This window comes from Quercus lobata, unplaced genomic scaffold (genome assembly GCF_001633185.2).
Source record: "Quercus lobata isolate SW786 unplaced genomic scaffold, ValleyOak3.0 Primary Assembly Scq3eQI_1865, whole genome shotgun sequence".
NCBI lineage: Eukaryota > Viridiplantae > Streptophyta > Magnoliopsida > Fagales > Fagaceae > Quercus > Quercus lobata.
In genome coordinates this window covers 42,276-55,590 of record NW_022154716.1, presented here as the reverse complement: position 1 = coordinate 55,590, position 13,315 = coordinate 42,276, and the positions used below count along the sequence as shown (strand labels likewise).

The 13,315-nt window shown below is 33.8% G+C and overlaps 1 protein-coding gene across 1 annotated transcript; it reads left to right on the top strand.

Annotated features, from left to right (window-relative positions):
* The first annotated feature begins 3,771 nt into the window (after window positions 1-3,771).
* LOC115973088 (transcription factor bHLH131-like) lies at window positions 3,772-5,024 on the top strand. Its single transcript, XM_031093328.1, has one exon. The coding sequence runs from the start codon at window positions 3,973-3,975 to the stop codon at window positions 4,390-4,392; it is 420 nt and encodes a 139-aa protein (XP_030949188.1). The 5' UTR covers window positions 3,772-3,972; the 3' UTR covers window positions 4,393-5,024.
* Window positions 5,025-13,315: the final 8,291 nt, after the last annotated feature.

Here is a 13,315-nt window from a genome sequence, read left to right as displayed (position 1 = left end):
TAAAACTTTGCATGAAGTTACTTTCACGTCACTATACTTTTAAAAAAATTAATTTTTTGTCTATAAACTATTGAAATAACATCGGTTCAAATCTTCTCATCTCCAACTATTAAATTGTTAAAAAAAAAAATCAAACTATTATATTTCATAATATTGAGTCTCCTTTATTTCTAATAGCATAGCATTTAATTTAACTAAAGTTGAGTCCCCAAATATTACACAATAAGTACTATACATGAACAACATAATTTAAACAAAATATTTCAACATGTACTGCATGTCATGCGAATTAGTAGTTAATAATTGGGTGAGAAGTAAGGAATATGACTCTTCTGATTCCACATCAATCTTTCTTCAATTCAGGCAATTCGCTCCATATACCTCCACCAGCACTAAGCCATAAGAAAATTGGGATCATTAAGAATTTCATATATTAAAAAAAAAAATATATATATATATATATATATATATGAGACACTGACTCCACTTTCTAGCCCATAGGTTTGCATCTTCACAAAAAAAATCCATAAGTTTTCTTGAACCAGCAAACCTTAATTAAAAGGTATTTGATTTTATCTTTAGGGAAAAAATTCTACCACCCAACAAGTACATTTAAGTTAGGTTTAAAAGGATCAAGTATGGAGATTCTTGTGAGCAATCTTAAAGTTCCTGTGATGTCTTTCAATATACAAGTGTAATGGATTTGTTTAAATTGTATGACTTACCTAAGGTCCTCAGCCAACTCCCCCAATGTCATAGACTTTACTGCCTCTCCTTTCATGTGATATACGCGACGAACAGCTGCCCTGCTAAAAAAAATGTTTTCATTAGAATGAAAATAATATTGAAACAACAATATTTATTCAAATCAATTCTGAATAAATACCAAAATGCCAAAAAGGAACACAGTGTCAATGCAAAATATCCAAAATAGAAGTCATACAATATCAACTACTCAATAGGCATAAAAAGATATAAATTCCATAAACGTGTATCCGTCTTGTGACATAAATAAGCTTAGCAAAGTATGCAACATTTTAGGATAATGTACTTTGGGTATTGATTAGAATTTCATTGGGCATTCAAAACCTTGATGTAGGGTGGGTCCAAAGGACCCTGCCTTGGTAAGATTCCACATCAACACACACGCAAGTGCGCACAAATTAAAACCATCACATAAATAAAAGAGACTAAAATACAAATTAACTCCCCTTAGTTTACAAGATTTGGATTCTTTCCATTTAAAGTGAAATGGAGAGTTTCCATTTAAAGCCCATGATTCAAAGTTAAATAAATCAAGGATCTAGAATTTGCCAGCTCATTAACTCTAGTTTAGTTTAACTTCAATTAAATTTTACCACAAATGAATTTTAAATGAGTTCATAAAATCTTGACCCTAAATTTATTCATATTTGAATAATCACCATTAAATGGATATTCTCCATTTCACTTTGAAATTGACAAGATCCAAATCCTAGTTTACATGTGGTGTCATTAGTCCTATATTTTTTATTTGATCTTTGTCTTGTTATAACCATGAATTTCATACTAATCCAATTGATATGAGAACCAATTTCATTTTAAAAAATGTGTTTTTAACTTTCATTCAAACTACCCTAGACCATCAATGCAGCAGATTTGACAACTTTCCTCATAAAATCACAAACTAGGTTAAATCGACCAAATTTTCATGTGGGAGTTTTTATATACCTACTAGACATGTCATGTAACATTTCTAAACAAGCCATTTCACAATTGTTATCACAATAATTTCCAGCAAAGTCTATTTCGTAACAGAAATGTAACAGAATCATCTACAATCCCTAATTTTGTTTAATTCCACTTAAACGCATGAAATCAAATTTTTAATTCTATACATGCAAGCTCCACCTTAGAAATTTAACATATCCATACTAATTTCACACAAAAAAAGACTGTACCCCTGTTCATATCTCAATTGAACAAAAGCTCAACTCAATTTTTAAATTACCAACACAACTCAAACAAATTTTCAAATCATAGTTACCATACTTATATAGATATATCCTAGTTGCATATACCACCACATAGTATGCATTTGGCAGTTGCTTAGTTTCTAAAAGCTTTTTGCCATCTGTCTCGGCTTCTTTGCAAATAATCTAACTTTTAGCTTTTAAAAGATAAACTAACTTTTAGCTTTTGTCACACATTTAACATAAAAAAAAAATACCAAAAACTATATATCTCTTGATAAAGAGCATAGAAATAAGCTACCGGGAAAAAAAATCCCAAACAGATATTTAGTCAATCAAACTTTACAGTTAAGCACTTAGCTTTTCAATTAACATATACACACACACATTTAATTACTCAGGCCAATTAAAACTTAACCTTTATTTCCACTTATTCTTACAATAGGATAACTTAGTTTAACTTAAGGTCCTAAATGTAAAATGGGGCAGGGCACCACATTATGGGTCAGGTTAGACCCACAGATTGGTCAGTTTTTTTATAAAGAAAAATTCAAAAAATACTGCCATCTACATGGTGTTTGCTAGCTTTACCGAACCTGTATTACAATTACATGTACAGCAGTAGTTGGTCAGTTTTACTTATTTCAAATTAAGTATAACTGACCAACTAGCTAAATTGATGCAGAATATTATGCAGAAGGGACCATCAGTAGATAAATTAGAACTGGGTTCAAATGTAGCAAGTACATACTCGGATGCTGTGTCTCGTCGTCCAGGAAACCTGAATAATCAAGATGCAACATGTATTAGCATTATCGAACCAACAAAATTTTAATAAATATATATCCAAAAACTCAATAGCACTTACCATTTATCCAACAATGTAATTACTGGACGCGAAAGACTATAACCAATTACTACATAAATCACTACAACAAGGAGGAATTAGGGTTAGGGTATAGGGAACGAAGAAAACAAGAGCAAAATCCAATTACATGAAATAAAAAAATTTTAAAAAGAAAAAAAAAAAAAAAGCACAAACGATTAACATAAATTCATACCTAGCCTTAGATTGGTGATGGGTGCAGCCGCCATTATAATGCAATTTAAAAAGATCGATCGTGACTCTGAAAAGAGAGGAGTGCACATATTTATATAGGGGATTTTTTTTTTTTTGCATGTATTTATATAGGGGATTAATTGTTTTTAAAACATTTAATACTATTATATAGAGGATTAAATGTTTTTATGCAGAATATTATGCACTCCTCTAATAGTACTATCTCAAGAAAACACTTCTAAAAAAGGCAAATCTCCTTCCTCAAAGTTCATTTGTAAAGGAAAATTTCTTTACATCTCTCTTCATGGTTTTACTGCGACAAGTGACATTTCCTTTTTGGGTTTATGTGTGCTCCATTTTTTTTTTTTTGGGTGATCTTATATTAGTTTGCTTCATTTCTTGATTATATACGTGTAGTTAGAACAAGACATGCAACAATTTCAGCATTACTATAAGTCAGGAACATGTACAATACAAAATAGGTTCCCTCAAGGAGTTACATCAACCAATACCGTCAGCCATAAATATTCATTCTCTAAACCAAAATCAAAAGCTGAGGCCAAACAAGTTGCTGCAAAGAAACACAGTGAGGCAGAGAGGAGACATAGGATGCGAATCTATGGTCAATACACCACTCTGCGTGATATCCTCCCAAATTTAGTCAAAATAGGTATAAAGATTCATACAAATAGTAACTTCATCAACTCTGTTTCTTCGATCTTCGTTATTAGCATCAAAACTTGTAAAAATTAAAGTGGTAAATTGTGATTAGAGTAAGTAGTTTTTAGGACACAATTACTGAAGTGGTAAATTGTGATTAGAGTAATATTATTTTCATATAGCTTCGTCATTGATTCATTAACACAATATTTATTAGCACTAATCTCATGTTATCACAAGAGTTGTAATTTTTTTTGTAATCCTTTTTTTCTTATTGTTGGGTAATTTTACAAACAATAGATGGACAAGGCGACCGTGCTTGCAGAGACGGTCTGGCAAGTAAGGGAGTTGAGGAAGACTGTTCCGGATTTGGAAGGTGTTTGTGGTGGTAGCAGTAAGGATTGTGTGTTCCCTGGAGGGGCTGACAAGTTGAGTTTGGAAAACGGTGACGGTGACAATGACCAGGGGCTGGTCAAGGTCACATTTAGCTGTGAGGATAGGCCAGGGTTGATATCAGCCGTGGCAAGGACACTGAGGTCTATGAAAGGGAGGGTGGTAAAGTTTGAGATGGTAACACTAGGTGGAAGGACTAAAAGTGTGTTGTGGGTTCAAGGGCTGAGTGGGGGCAATGAAGGGATTGGAATGCTAAGAAGAGCTTTGAAGGTGGTCATTGACAGGCTCAACTTGCCAGGGATTAGCAAGAGGTCACGGCTCGCTTGATGATTATAAGTTTTTTGGGTCTGAGGTAAATTGTGTGGAATCAGGGAGGGGGGATTGTATCAATTATAAGACTGAAAAAAAAATATATAAAAAAAATAAAATAAATAAGGTTAAGATTGTAGGTATAGGGGATTCAGACATGGTAGCTAGCTATAGGATTTCATTAGGAGGCATTATAATGTATATCTGGTTTGACATGGTTTAACTTACCATATACTTACCTTCGGTTATAGGAAAATACCTTTAGATTATACATGAACCATGAAGCCCACAGCTATAAAGATTCATTGTTTAAAAGGCTATGATAATAGATTACTAATGAAAAATATGCTAGTTTCTTATTTTCAATGATTGAATTTTTATCTCTTGTTTCAATCCTCCTTCCTTCTTTATTTCAAAGTAAAGTATTGTCATACAAAACACACCCATATTTTGTTCTGGTAAAAATTAAAATTAAATGTTCCATGCTTTGTTAATTTTAAGTTTGACAGAAATCACCTTGATAAAGAATTGAAAATTTATATTACTATTAGAGGAGTGCACGTATTTATATAGGGGGTTAAATGTTTTTATTACTATAATAATTAAATTGAGCAGAAAAAAAAAAAGTATAAATAAAATAAATAAATAAAAAAACCAAAGATTAGTATCAAAAGGCAAACAACATTAATGACTAAACAACAATAGTAAAAACAATAGAGAGAGGGCCAGACAGAGACAAACCTGCAAAGCAAGATAGAGAGAAAGGGACACAGCAAGTCGGCAAGAGAAAATATTGTAGATTAAGAAATAGACCTGTAAGTTGAGACAAAGCAAAAACATTTAAAAATCAGCCAAAAGAAAACTAAGAAATCAACAAAGCAAAAGCTAAACATTGACCCACCATGGCAAGAGAGATAAGCAGATAGAACGAGAGAGAGAGGAGAGAGAAGAGCCAGAAAAAACATTGAGAAATTTTACCTAACACCGGAAGAGAGAGCTACCACCGGAAAGATAGAACCACCGCTGAGAAAAGGTAGAGACAAGGTTCTAGGGTTTGTGTTTAGGAAGTGCTGGATATTTATAAAATATATGGTGGGTCGGGTCGGATTTGACGGGTTTAAATTTTTATGACCCGAACCCAACCCGACCCGCTATCATAATATTAACTATACAATAAAATAATATAAAAATTGACATTTTCTCTTTTCTCTCGAACCGGTCTCTCTTCCTATCTCTCTCAGAGCCACGCCACCCACCTGCCAGCAACCCAACGCACCACCCGCCACCGATACAGACCCAATTCTCAAACAAATGCCACCCATTGTCACCCCAAACCCCCCGATCAACCAAACAGACCAATAGCACCACCACGACGCCACAATCAACAAACACCACCAACCACAAACCCAAAACAACAAACCCATCCACCACTCCACCACTCACCACAAACCCATCGGAACAAATCAGAACAACCACATTACCACACCCAAATCGGAAGAAAAACACATACCCATACCTCAGACCTCAAACTCCGATCATCGTTGCTGTAGGAACACCACCTTCAGACCTCAAACTCCGATCGAAGATGCTTTAGCTGCTAGCAGAAGCATTACTCCGAAGCACGGGTCCGAAGAGCAACGCCTGACCCATCGACTGTAGCATCGGATCCTAACAAAAACACCTCATCGTCGTTGTAGATGCTGCTGCTTCGCCGAAGATGCCCATGATTCGACCCAAATGACCGATCTATACACCACCCGCCCGACCCAAATGACAGCCACAGCCACAAAGTGCAGAGAGAGGAAAGATTCAGAGAGGGAGAAAGAGAAGAGAGATTTGTCCTGGAGAAGAGAGACAGAGAGAAAAAAAAAAAATAAAAAAAAGGAATAAAATATATCATTCGAATATTGCAGACTAAGTGGCTGTTTGGATTTACGATTTCCATCATAACTCTGTTTCTATTACATAACTCAAAAATGATGGAACCCGTGACTAAGAAGTGTGTTTGGTTTTTGTTTCCATTATTGAATTCTCTGATTTTTTAGTGATAAGTTATGGGAACTGAAAACACATTTTAAATGTTTTCAATTTTCAATGGCATTTTTGTAATTAAACACACATGCATGGAACCCACTGTCAGTGCAAAGTCACACTAGACGCTGCTTTTGACAAACCCACCAACGGCTCCTTCTCAATCTTCACACCAAAAATCAACCCACACAAAAATATCCCACATCCAACCTCAGAGCTCCTCTCACACACACCCTCAGCCCAGCCATGCCTACCGAGCAACCCCACCTCAGTCAACCCACACCAGCCCAAGCTTAGACCAGCGAACGTGATGCCCAAAAAACCCAGATTTTTTTATAATCTTTCAAGTCCCAGAAAACCCAAATTTAGCACCAAATAGAAACATACAAAACCCACTAAAATTAAACTTAGAAATCTAAACGTATGAAGTTCAAGACCAACTCAAAATTTAACATCAAAATCTGTAATCAATATAAAAACATGATTTTTACTGGGTTTAGGGATACAGATCTGGAGAGAGAAAAAAAAAAACCACAAATCTCGTCTTTTCCCCCACCGTGCCAGCAGCTTCGAGCACACCATCGGAGCAAACGGAGACCAAGCTGAAGAAGAAAAAGTCGTAGAAGATGAAGATAAAGAAGAAGCAACAACTAAGCTAGACAGTGATGATTGTGCCGGCGGCTTCACTGGGTTTGTTGAGGGTTCTAGGAGAATATGTGGGCTGAAGGGGAAAAATAAAGTGAAATACCCCTTTAAGTCCTAATATGTTATGTTGGTAGGCTAACTGTGGCCTGACATTGTGCTTAGGCGTGGGTTCCATAAAAAAGTAGAAAAATTAAGTGATGAAAAGTTGAGTGAAGTGTGCCAAACAGGTGGGTATAGGAAATTGGGGTATTTTAAGTAATGAGTAATAAGTGACGAGTGATGAGTGACGAAAATTGAGTGAGTGAAAAAAAAAAAAAAAAAACCGAACTGCCCCTAAACATTTAGATTAAATTGAAGGTAAAAAAAATTTATAAATTACACACTTTAATTTTAATTTTTACTTTCATTTAATAAAGTCTTTTAAATCGTAAATTTGTTCAATTAAGGCCCTTCATCCAATTCTATTCCATTAAAAATTGTTTTTAAATATTTTAAATTAGTATTTAAGTTTAACTTTTACTCTCGTTCAATTGAGTCTTTTAAGTTTTAGATCTGATCAATTCGAGTCTTTCATCTAATTCTATTAAAAATTGTTTTTAAATATGTTAAATAAGTATTTAACTAATGAAAAAATAATTTTTGAAAAGATATTTTTTTATCAAAAAATAAATTCTCACATAAAAAAATGTATAAAATATTTTTATTAATTTAATAATTTTTTTTATATGAGAGGAATGTTTTTATAAAGGAAATTTTTTTATAGAAGTGTGAATATTGATGCTGCTAATAAATGTTCAGTTGTTTATTAGAAGATATTAATTTATACTCGAATCTCAATAACAATAATTATGGAATAAGCAAAAGCAACGTCCCTAGTGCTTGGAACACTAACCATTCTTTAACACTACCGTTTGATGATTAAACTTTTATAATGCTCCCCATAGTCTTCTCATTTTCTACAATTATAACGCACTAGTATGTAGTCTCATGCATATATATCGGTACAATTAAAAATAATCACAATTATATAGTTCAAAAAAATTATACATTTTTTTTAAGAAGAGGTTCAAATTGCCCATGGTATTAGCTTAAACTATTTTTAAAGTTTAAACTATTTATTTATAAAATATATAATGATTTCTTATATTATATATATGATTTATAATTTAATTGGATTTAAACTTTTTAATTTTTACACCCAACAATTCACTTGCAACAAAAATTAAAAAAAATATATAAATGGACACTGTGGAAAATTAGACTCCAATTGAAAAAGAATCTAATTCAATTTAAACTTTTCAATTTTTACACTCAATAATTCACTCGGCAGAAAAACTAAAAATTAAAAATTAAATAAGAAACATGGCTCACAATTGATCTCTAATTGAAATTAAATTTAGATTCTAATTTGATTTCGTTTGAACTTTTGGCTTTATTTTACAACTTACCTGCTTCTCAGTATATTTACATACAATCTAATAAAATAATATAAATTAACTAATAAAATAAATATAAAACTAATTCTCTCTCTCTCTCTCCTCTCTCGTGTCACTTTTCACTCTTCCTCTCTGTCTCTCTTTTTCAACACCCCCAAACCCAAACCCAGAACAAGACAACCAGCAACAACAATCACAGCAAAAATGCATCCACCACCACAACCAACAACAGCAACCAAAACAACCACCAACCACAACAACAACAATCACCACCAAAAACCCAAAACAACAAAACCAACACAGACCCACTGGATCCGCCACACACACACACACAAAAAAAAAAAAAAAAAAACACCAAAACCACAATCAAAACCATATAGCCACTGGCATCAGTCCCAAACCCGAAAGAAAAACCGCCACAAACCCATCGAGATTCACCACAAACCCAACCCAGCAACCATATAACATTGAAACTCACCATCACCGAGAGTCCGAGACACATCGAAACCCTATAATCAAACCACCAAACAACTCACCACTAAAAACCACATCACCAAGACCCATCACAGTGACCCACCATAGACCCACCCACCAATTCAACTCCACCACCGAAACCCACCACTGATCAGCTCCATCATCGAAACCCGCCACCAAAACCAACTCTGGAACCACCGAATCTCCACCCTTGAAACCCAGCCACCACCAAATCTCCACCCCTAAAACCCAGCCACCATCGAATTTATCCAACCAGAAATGTTTCAAACAAGAAAAGATAGATTAGAGAGAAACAAAGAGAATAGAGAGAAGACGGGGAATCGAAGAAGAGAGAGTAGAGGGGAAGAAGAATGAAGTCAGAGAAGATGAGAGTGAAATAGAGAGACGGTGAAGAGTAAAGACAGGGAAGAGGGAGAGTCAAATGAGAGAGAAAAGTAGGAGAGAATTAAATATTAGTTTTTAAGTTTAGTGAACAGTGAGGTCGCATGTATGTAACCTCACTGTTCACAGGATGTAAAATATTTTGGGTTTACGAACCCGGATGGAACATGGTTTTAAGGATTTAGGGGTAAAATAGCAACGGGAGGGTTTTTACATCCCAATGTTAGTGCTCTAATATATATATATATATATATATATATAGAGAGAGAGAGAGATGAATGTTGATATTTTTAACGGCAAATCAGCTGAGTTTTCAATTAGATTAACCAAATACTTATTATCCTCCATTTACATTCTACATTTTGAAAATTGTTCCTTGATGAAACCAAATTGTTTTGGATTGACAAGAAAATATAAATTTCAATGTGCTGATTTTTATCCTTTTCATAGGTTATCTCAACAACCTTTTTTTTTTCATAACCTGATGGAGAACAAAACAATCATTTTATCTGTTGCATTTAGCATCAAGAGACGAAAATGTTTAAGTTTTTTTGTTGCAAAAATTGGAACCATGTAATTGACAAAAACATGGCAAATACACAGCCACCATGTTACTTTTGCAAAGCCAGGTGCTAGCTTCAATGGGGCAAGCCAAATGCTGTATTAAACAGGGCATCGTTGTATCATCATGTGCACATGAGCTCTAATTAATGTTGATTGATTAGCGTTTATTTATCATGTAATTGGATTTTGCTTCTTCTTCTTTCCTTTTTTTTATATTTTGCTAACCCTAATTCCTCTTCTCATTATTCTTTGTAGCGATTTATCTAGCAATTGGTCTTAATATTGTGCTTACAAAGACTACATGGCTTAAAAAACTCTATATACTAATTTCGTATTCGTGTGATAGGGATGATACGTATAAAGCACCAACAATCATGACTTATTCATGTCAATTCTAGGACTTACTAGTCATGATTGAATGAAACTTTGTAGTGTCTTATCTGTTCCCACTATCTATGGGCTTTATGTATAAAAAATCCACAAACATCGGGGTTGAGCATGGGCTTTACTTGGATTTATAATAAATTGCAGGAACGGGCCCAAGGCAATCCCGGGCCCTCCGGCCCATTTATTTTTCTTTTTTTACTTATTATATTCTTTCTTTTTGTAGTTCAGCCCTCCAATTCCAAATCCTTAGCCCTTTTTTCTCCTATCAGCCTAGCTAGTCTAGCTCAACTAGCAACTAAATAACCTTTTTCTTTAGAGATAATTACAATATGCTGCTAATTCCGCAGTTCGAACCATTTCCCCCCTAGACCCCAAGCACTTTGTAGCAACTATCTAACTTAAAAACTTAACAAAAACAACAAAAGCATTCACAATAATGATTGTATTTTAGCAAAAAAAAAAAAAAGCTATTTTACCAGCAACGAACCAAAACCCGTGTGTTATTAGAGAAGTTATAACTAAATTTTTTGCAACTACAGTAAACTAGTATAAATACCAATTAACTATAGCAAGTTGTTAAAAATAAAATACAATATTTTATTAAATTTATCACTCTTCCTTCAATTAAAAAACTCAAATTTAGAACAATTGAAGTGATAAAATAGATAGAACAATTGATGTTGGGTGTATTGTAAAGTTAGGTGATAAAATAGGTAAAGGTGCTTTTTGAAGTGCTAAAAATTAAAATTTTTATTACCACTACTATAAATCATGATTTTTAGACCCGGACTGTTCAAAGGACCAGTCAAAGGAGAGGTTCAAGGTTTTTAAAGTCAGACCAAGGTTCGACTAAGGTCGAACGACAATCGGTAAAACCGCGATGATGTCATAATTGATTTAATAATTAAATAATATGAAATAGATATGAAAAATTATCAATATAGACTAAAATAGTATTTACAATTGATTAATTTTATATAGATTAAAGATAAAAATAAAATTTTCTTAATTAATTATAAAAATTATATAAATATTATCCTACTATTAGTTTAAGTATTTCGACAAATCCATACTAACAAAAATATTTCAAAAACTTTAATTTACTAATATAATTGAAAAAACTTATATTTTTAATTTAAATATATGAAAACTTCATATTCAAATGATATAGGAATACTCCAACTATGAAGTGTGAAACCACCACAAAAATGCAATTAAGAAAAGAAAAGAAAAAGGACACTAAGAGCATCCACAATGGTGGTGCGAAAAAGCTAAAAAGTTATTTTTAGCACCACCATATACAAAAAGGGTGCTACATTGATGGTGGTATAGGTAAAATTTTTACCTACACAGCTACAGTGCACAGCTATATATGGCTGTGCACTGTAGCTGAAAGCTAAAAAACAATTAATTTTTTATTCCCACCTCCTATTAAAATATATTTTTTTTTTCTCTCCCCGACAGTTCAGATTCCTTAACTCTCACCTCTGCCGAGAGTCATCATCCTCTCACCGCTGCCAGCCCACCCCCGAAGCTCAACTCTCACCGGCCCACTCTCCTACCCCACGCTACTGACCCACGCCCCATTGCCGATCTGTTGTGCCTAATTTGGGGTTACTAGGTTTGTTTTTGTATTATGGCCTGTGGGGAGGTTGGTATCGGCAGTGTGGCCTGTTGGTTGCTAGTTTTTTTTTTTTTTTTTTGGTTGAGCTTGCGACTATCATGATAGTGATTATGGGTGTGGGTTAGTGGGTTGTGTGCATTCTGATTAGGTTGTGGTGGGCTATTTTGTTGATCGGCTTGTTCTTTGGGTTTTTTTTTACTGGTTTTTTTTTTTTTTTTTTTTTTTTTGGATGCTGGTTTTTTTTTCCCCTAGTTTTTTGGTTGTGAGTTGGTGGCTGGGTTGGGTTTGACACAACAGTGAGTGATGGTGATGGTAGAGGTGCCGTGAGGGGCTGTGGGTTGAAAAGAGGGAAGAGAGGGAGAAGATAGAGAGATAAAGATGAAGAGTGAGAAAAAAATAATAAATCGGTGTTTTTATTGTTGTTTAGTTGTAGAAGATATATTATTTTATTGTAGTGGATATATTATTTTATTGTATTATTTATATTATTTTATTGTGTTGTTTATATTATTCTATTGTCTTGAAAGCTAAAATAAAACCATTGATGTTGAGTGTTTTGTAAAGTGATAAAGTAAAATAGATAAAATAGTTTTTAATGGTGCTAAATAGTGAAAATTATAGTTCTACCAATGTGGATGCTCTAATGCAATATTGACATGAAAAGAGGGCAGAGATCTTTATGTAATTCTAAAAAATCCCTATTCCAAAAAATAAAATCACTCCCAATGCGTCAGACTTGAGACTTTATTCTCACCTCATTAAAACATTTCAGAAATTGGAACTTGGACGTAACCTGCTCTCATTCTTCTTCTTCTCTCTTTCTCCTTCTCTATCTGTCCTTCCCACCCCAATCTCTCCAAAACAAATCTGAACCTCCCAAAACAATAAAGATTCAGGGACTATAAGCCATTGGAGCTACATTAGAGATTCATGGGGGCTTGGGCTTTAGCCAGAAACCAACAAGATATTGCTCTGGCCAAAAAGGGCTGTCTACCGGCCATTTTTTCAGAGAAGATTTTTGGGGCAGTCTTTAAGGTCTGACCGGTGAATCCATGCCCGGTTTAGAAACCGAGTGATTTAATCGCGAGACAAAAAGTTCACAGAAAGTTTTTTAATTTTCCGATTTTCTTAATTTAAAAAACTAGAGTGATGATCGGTTTTCGGTTAACCTGATCTAACCGTCCAGTCTAGTTTGGGTTTCAAAACCAAGCTATAAATGCTCCAACTTCCAAAAAAATAAAAATCCAATTAAAAAACAATATTATTTTGTGTTTTTTTTTTTTTTGTTGGTAGATTTTTGCATCTTAATATATTAAGAAACAATGATTTTGTATATTTATAATTTGATAATATTATATGGATGTCTATTTGGAGTAAA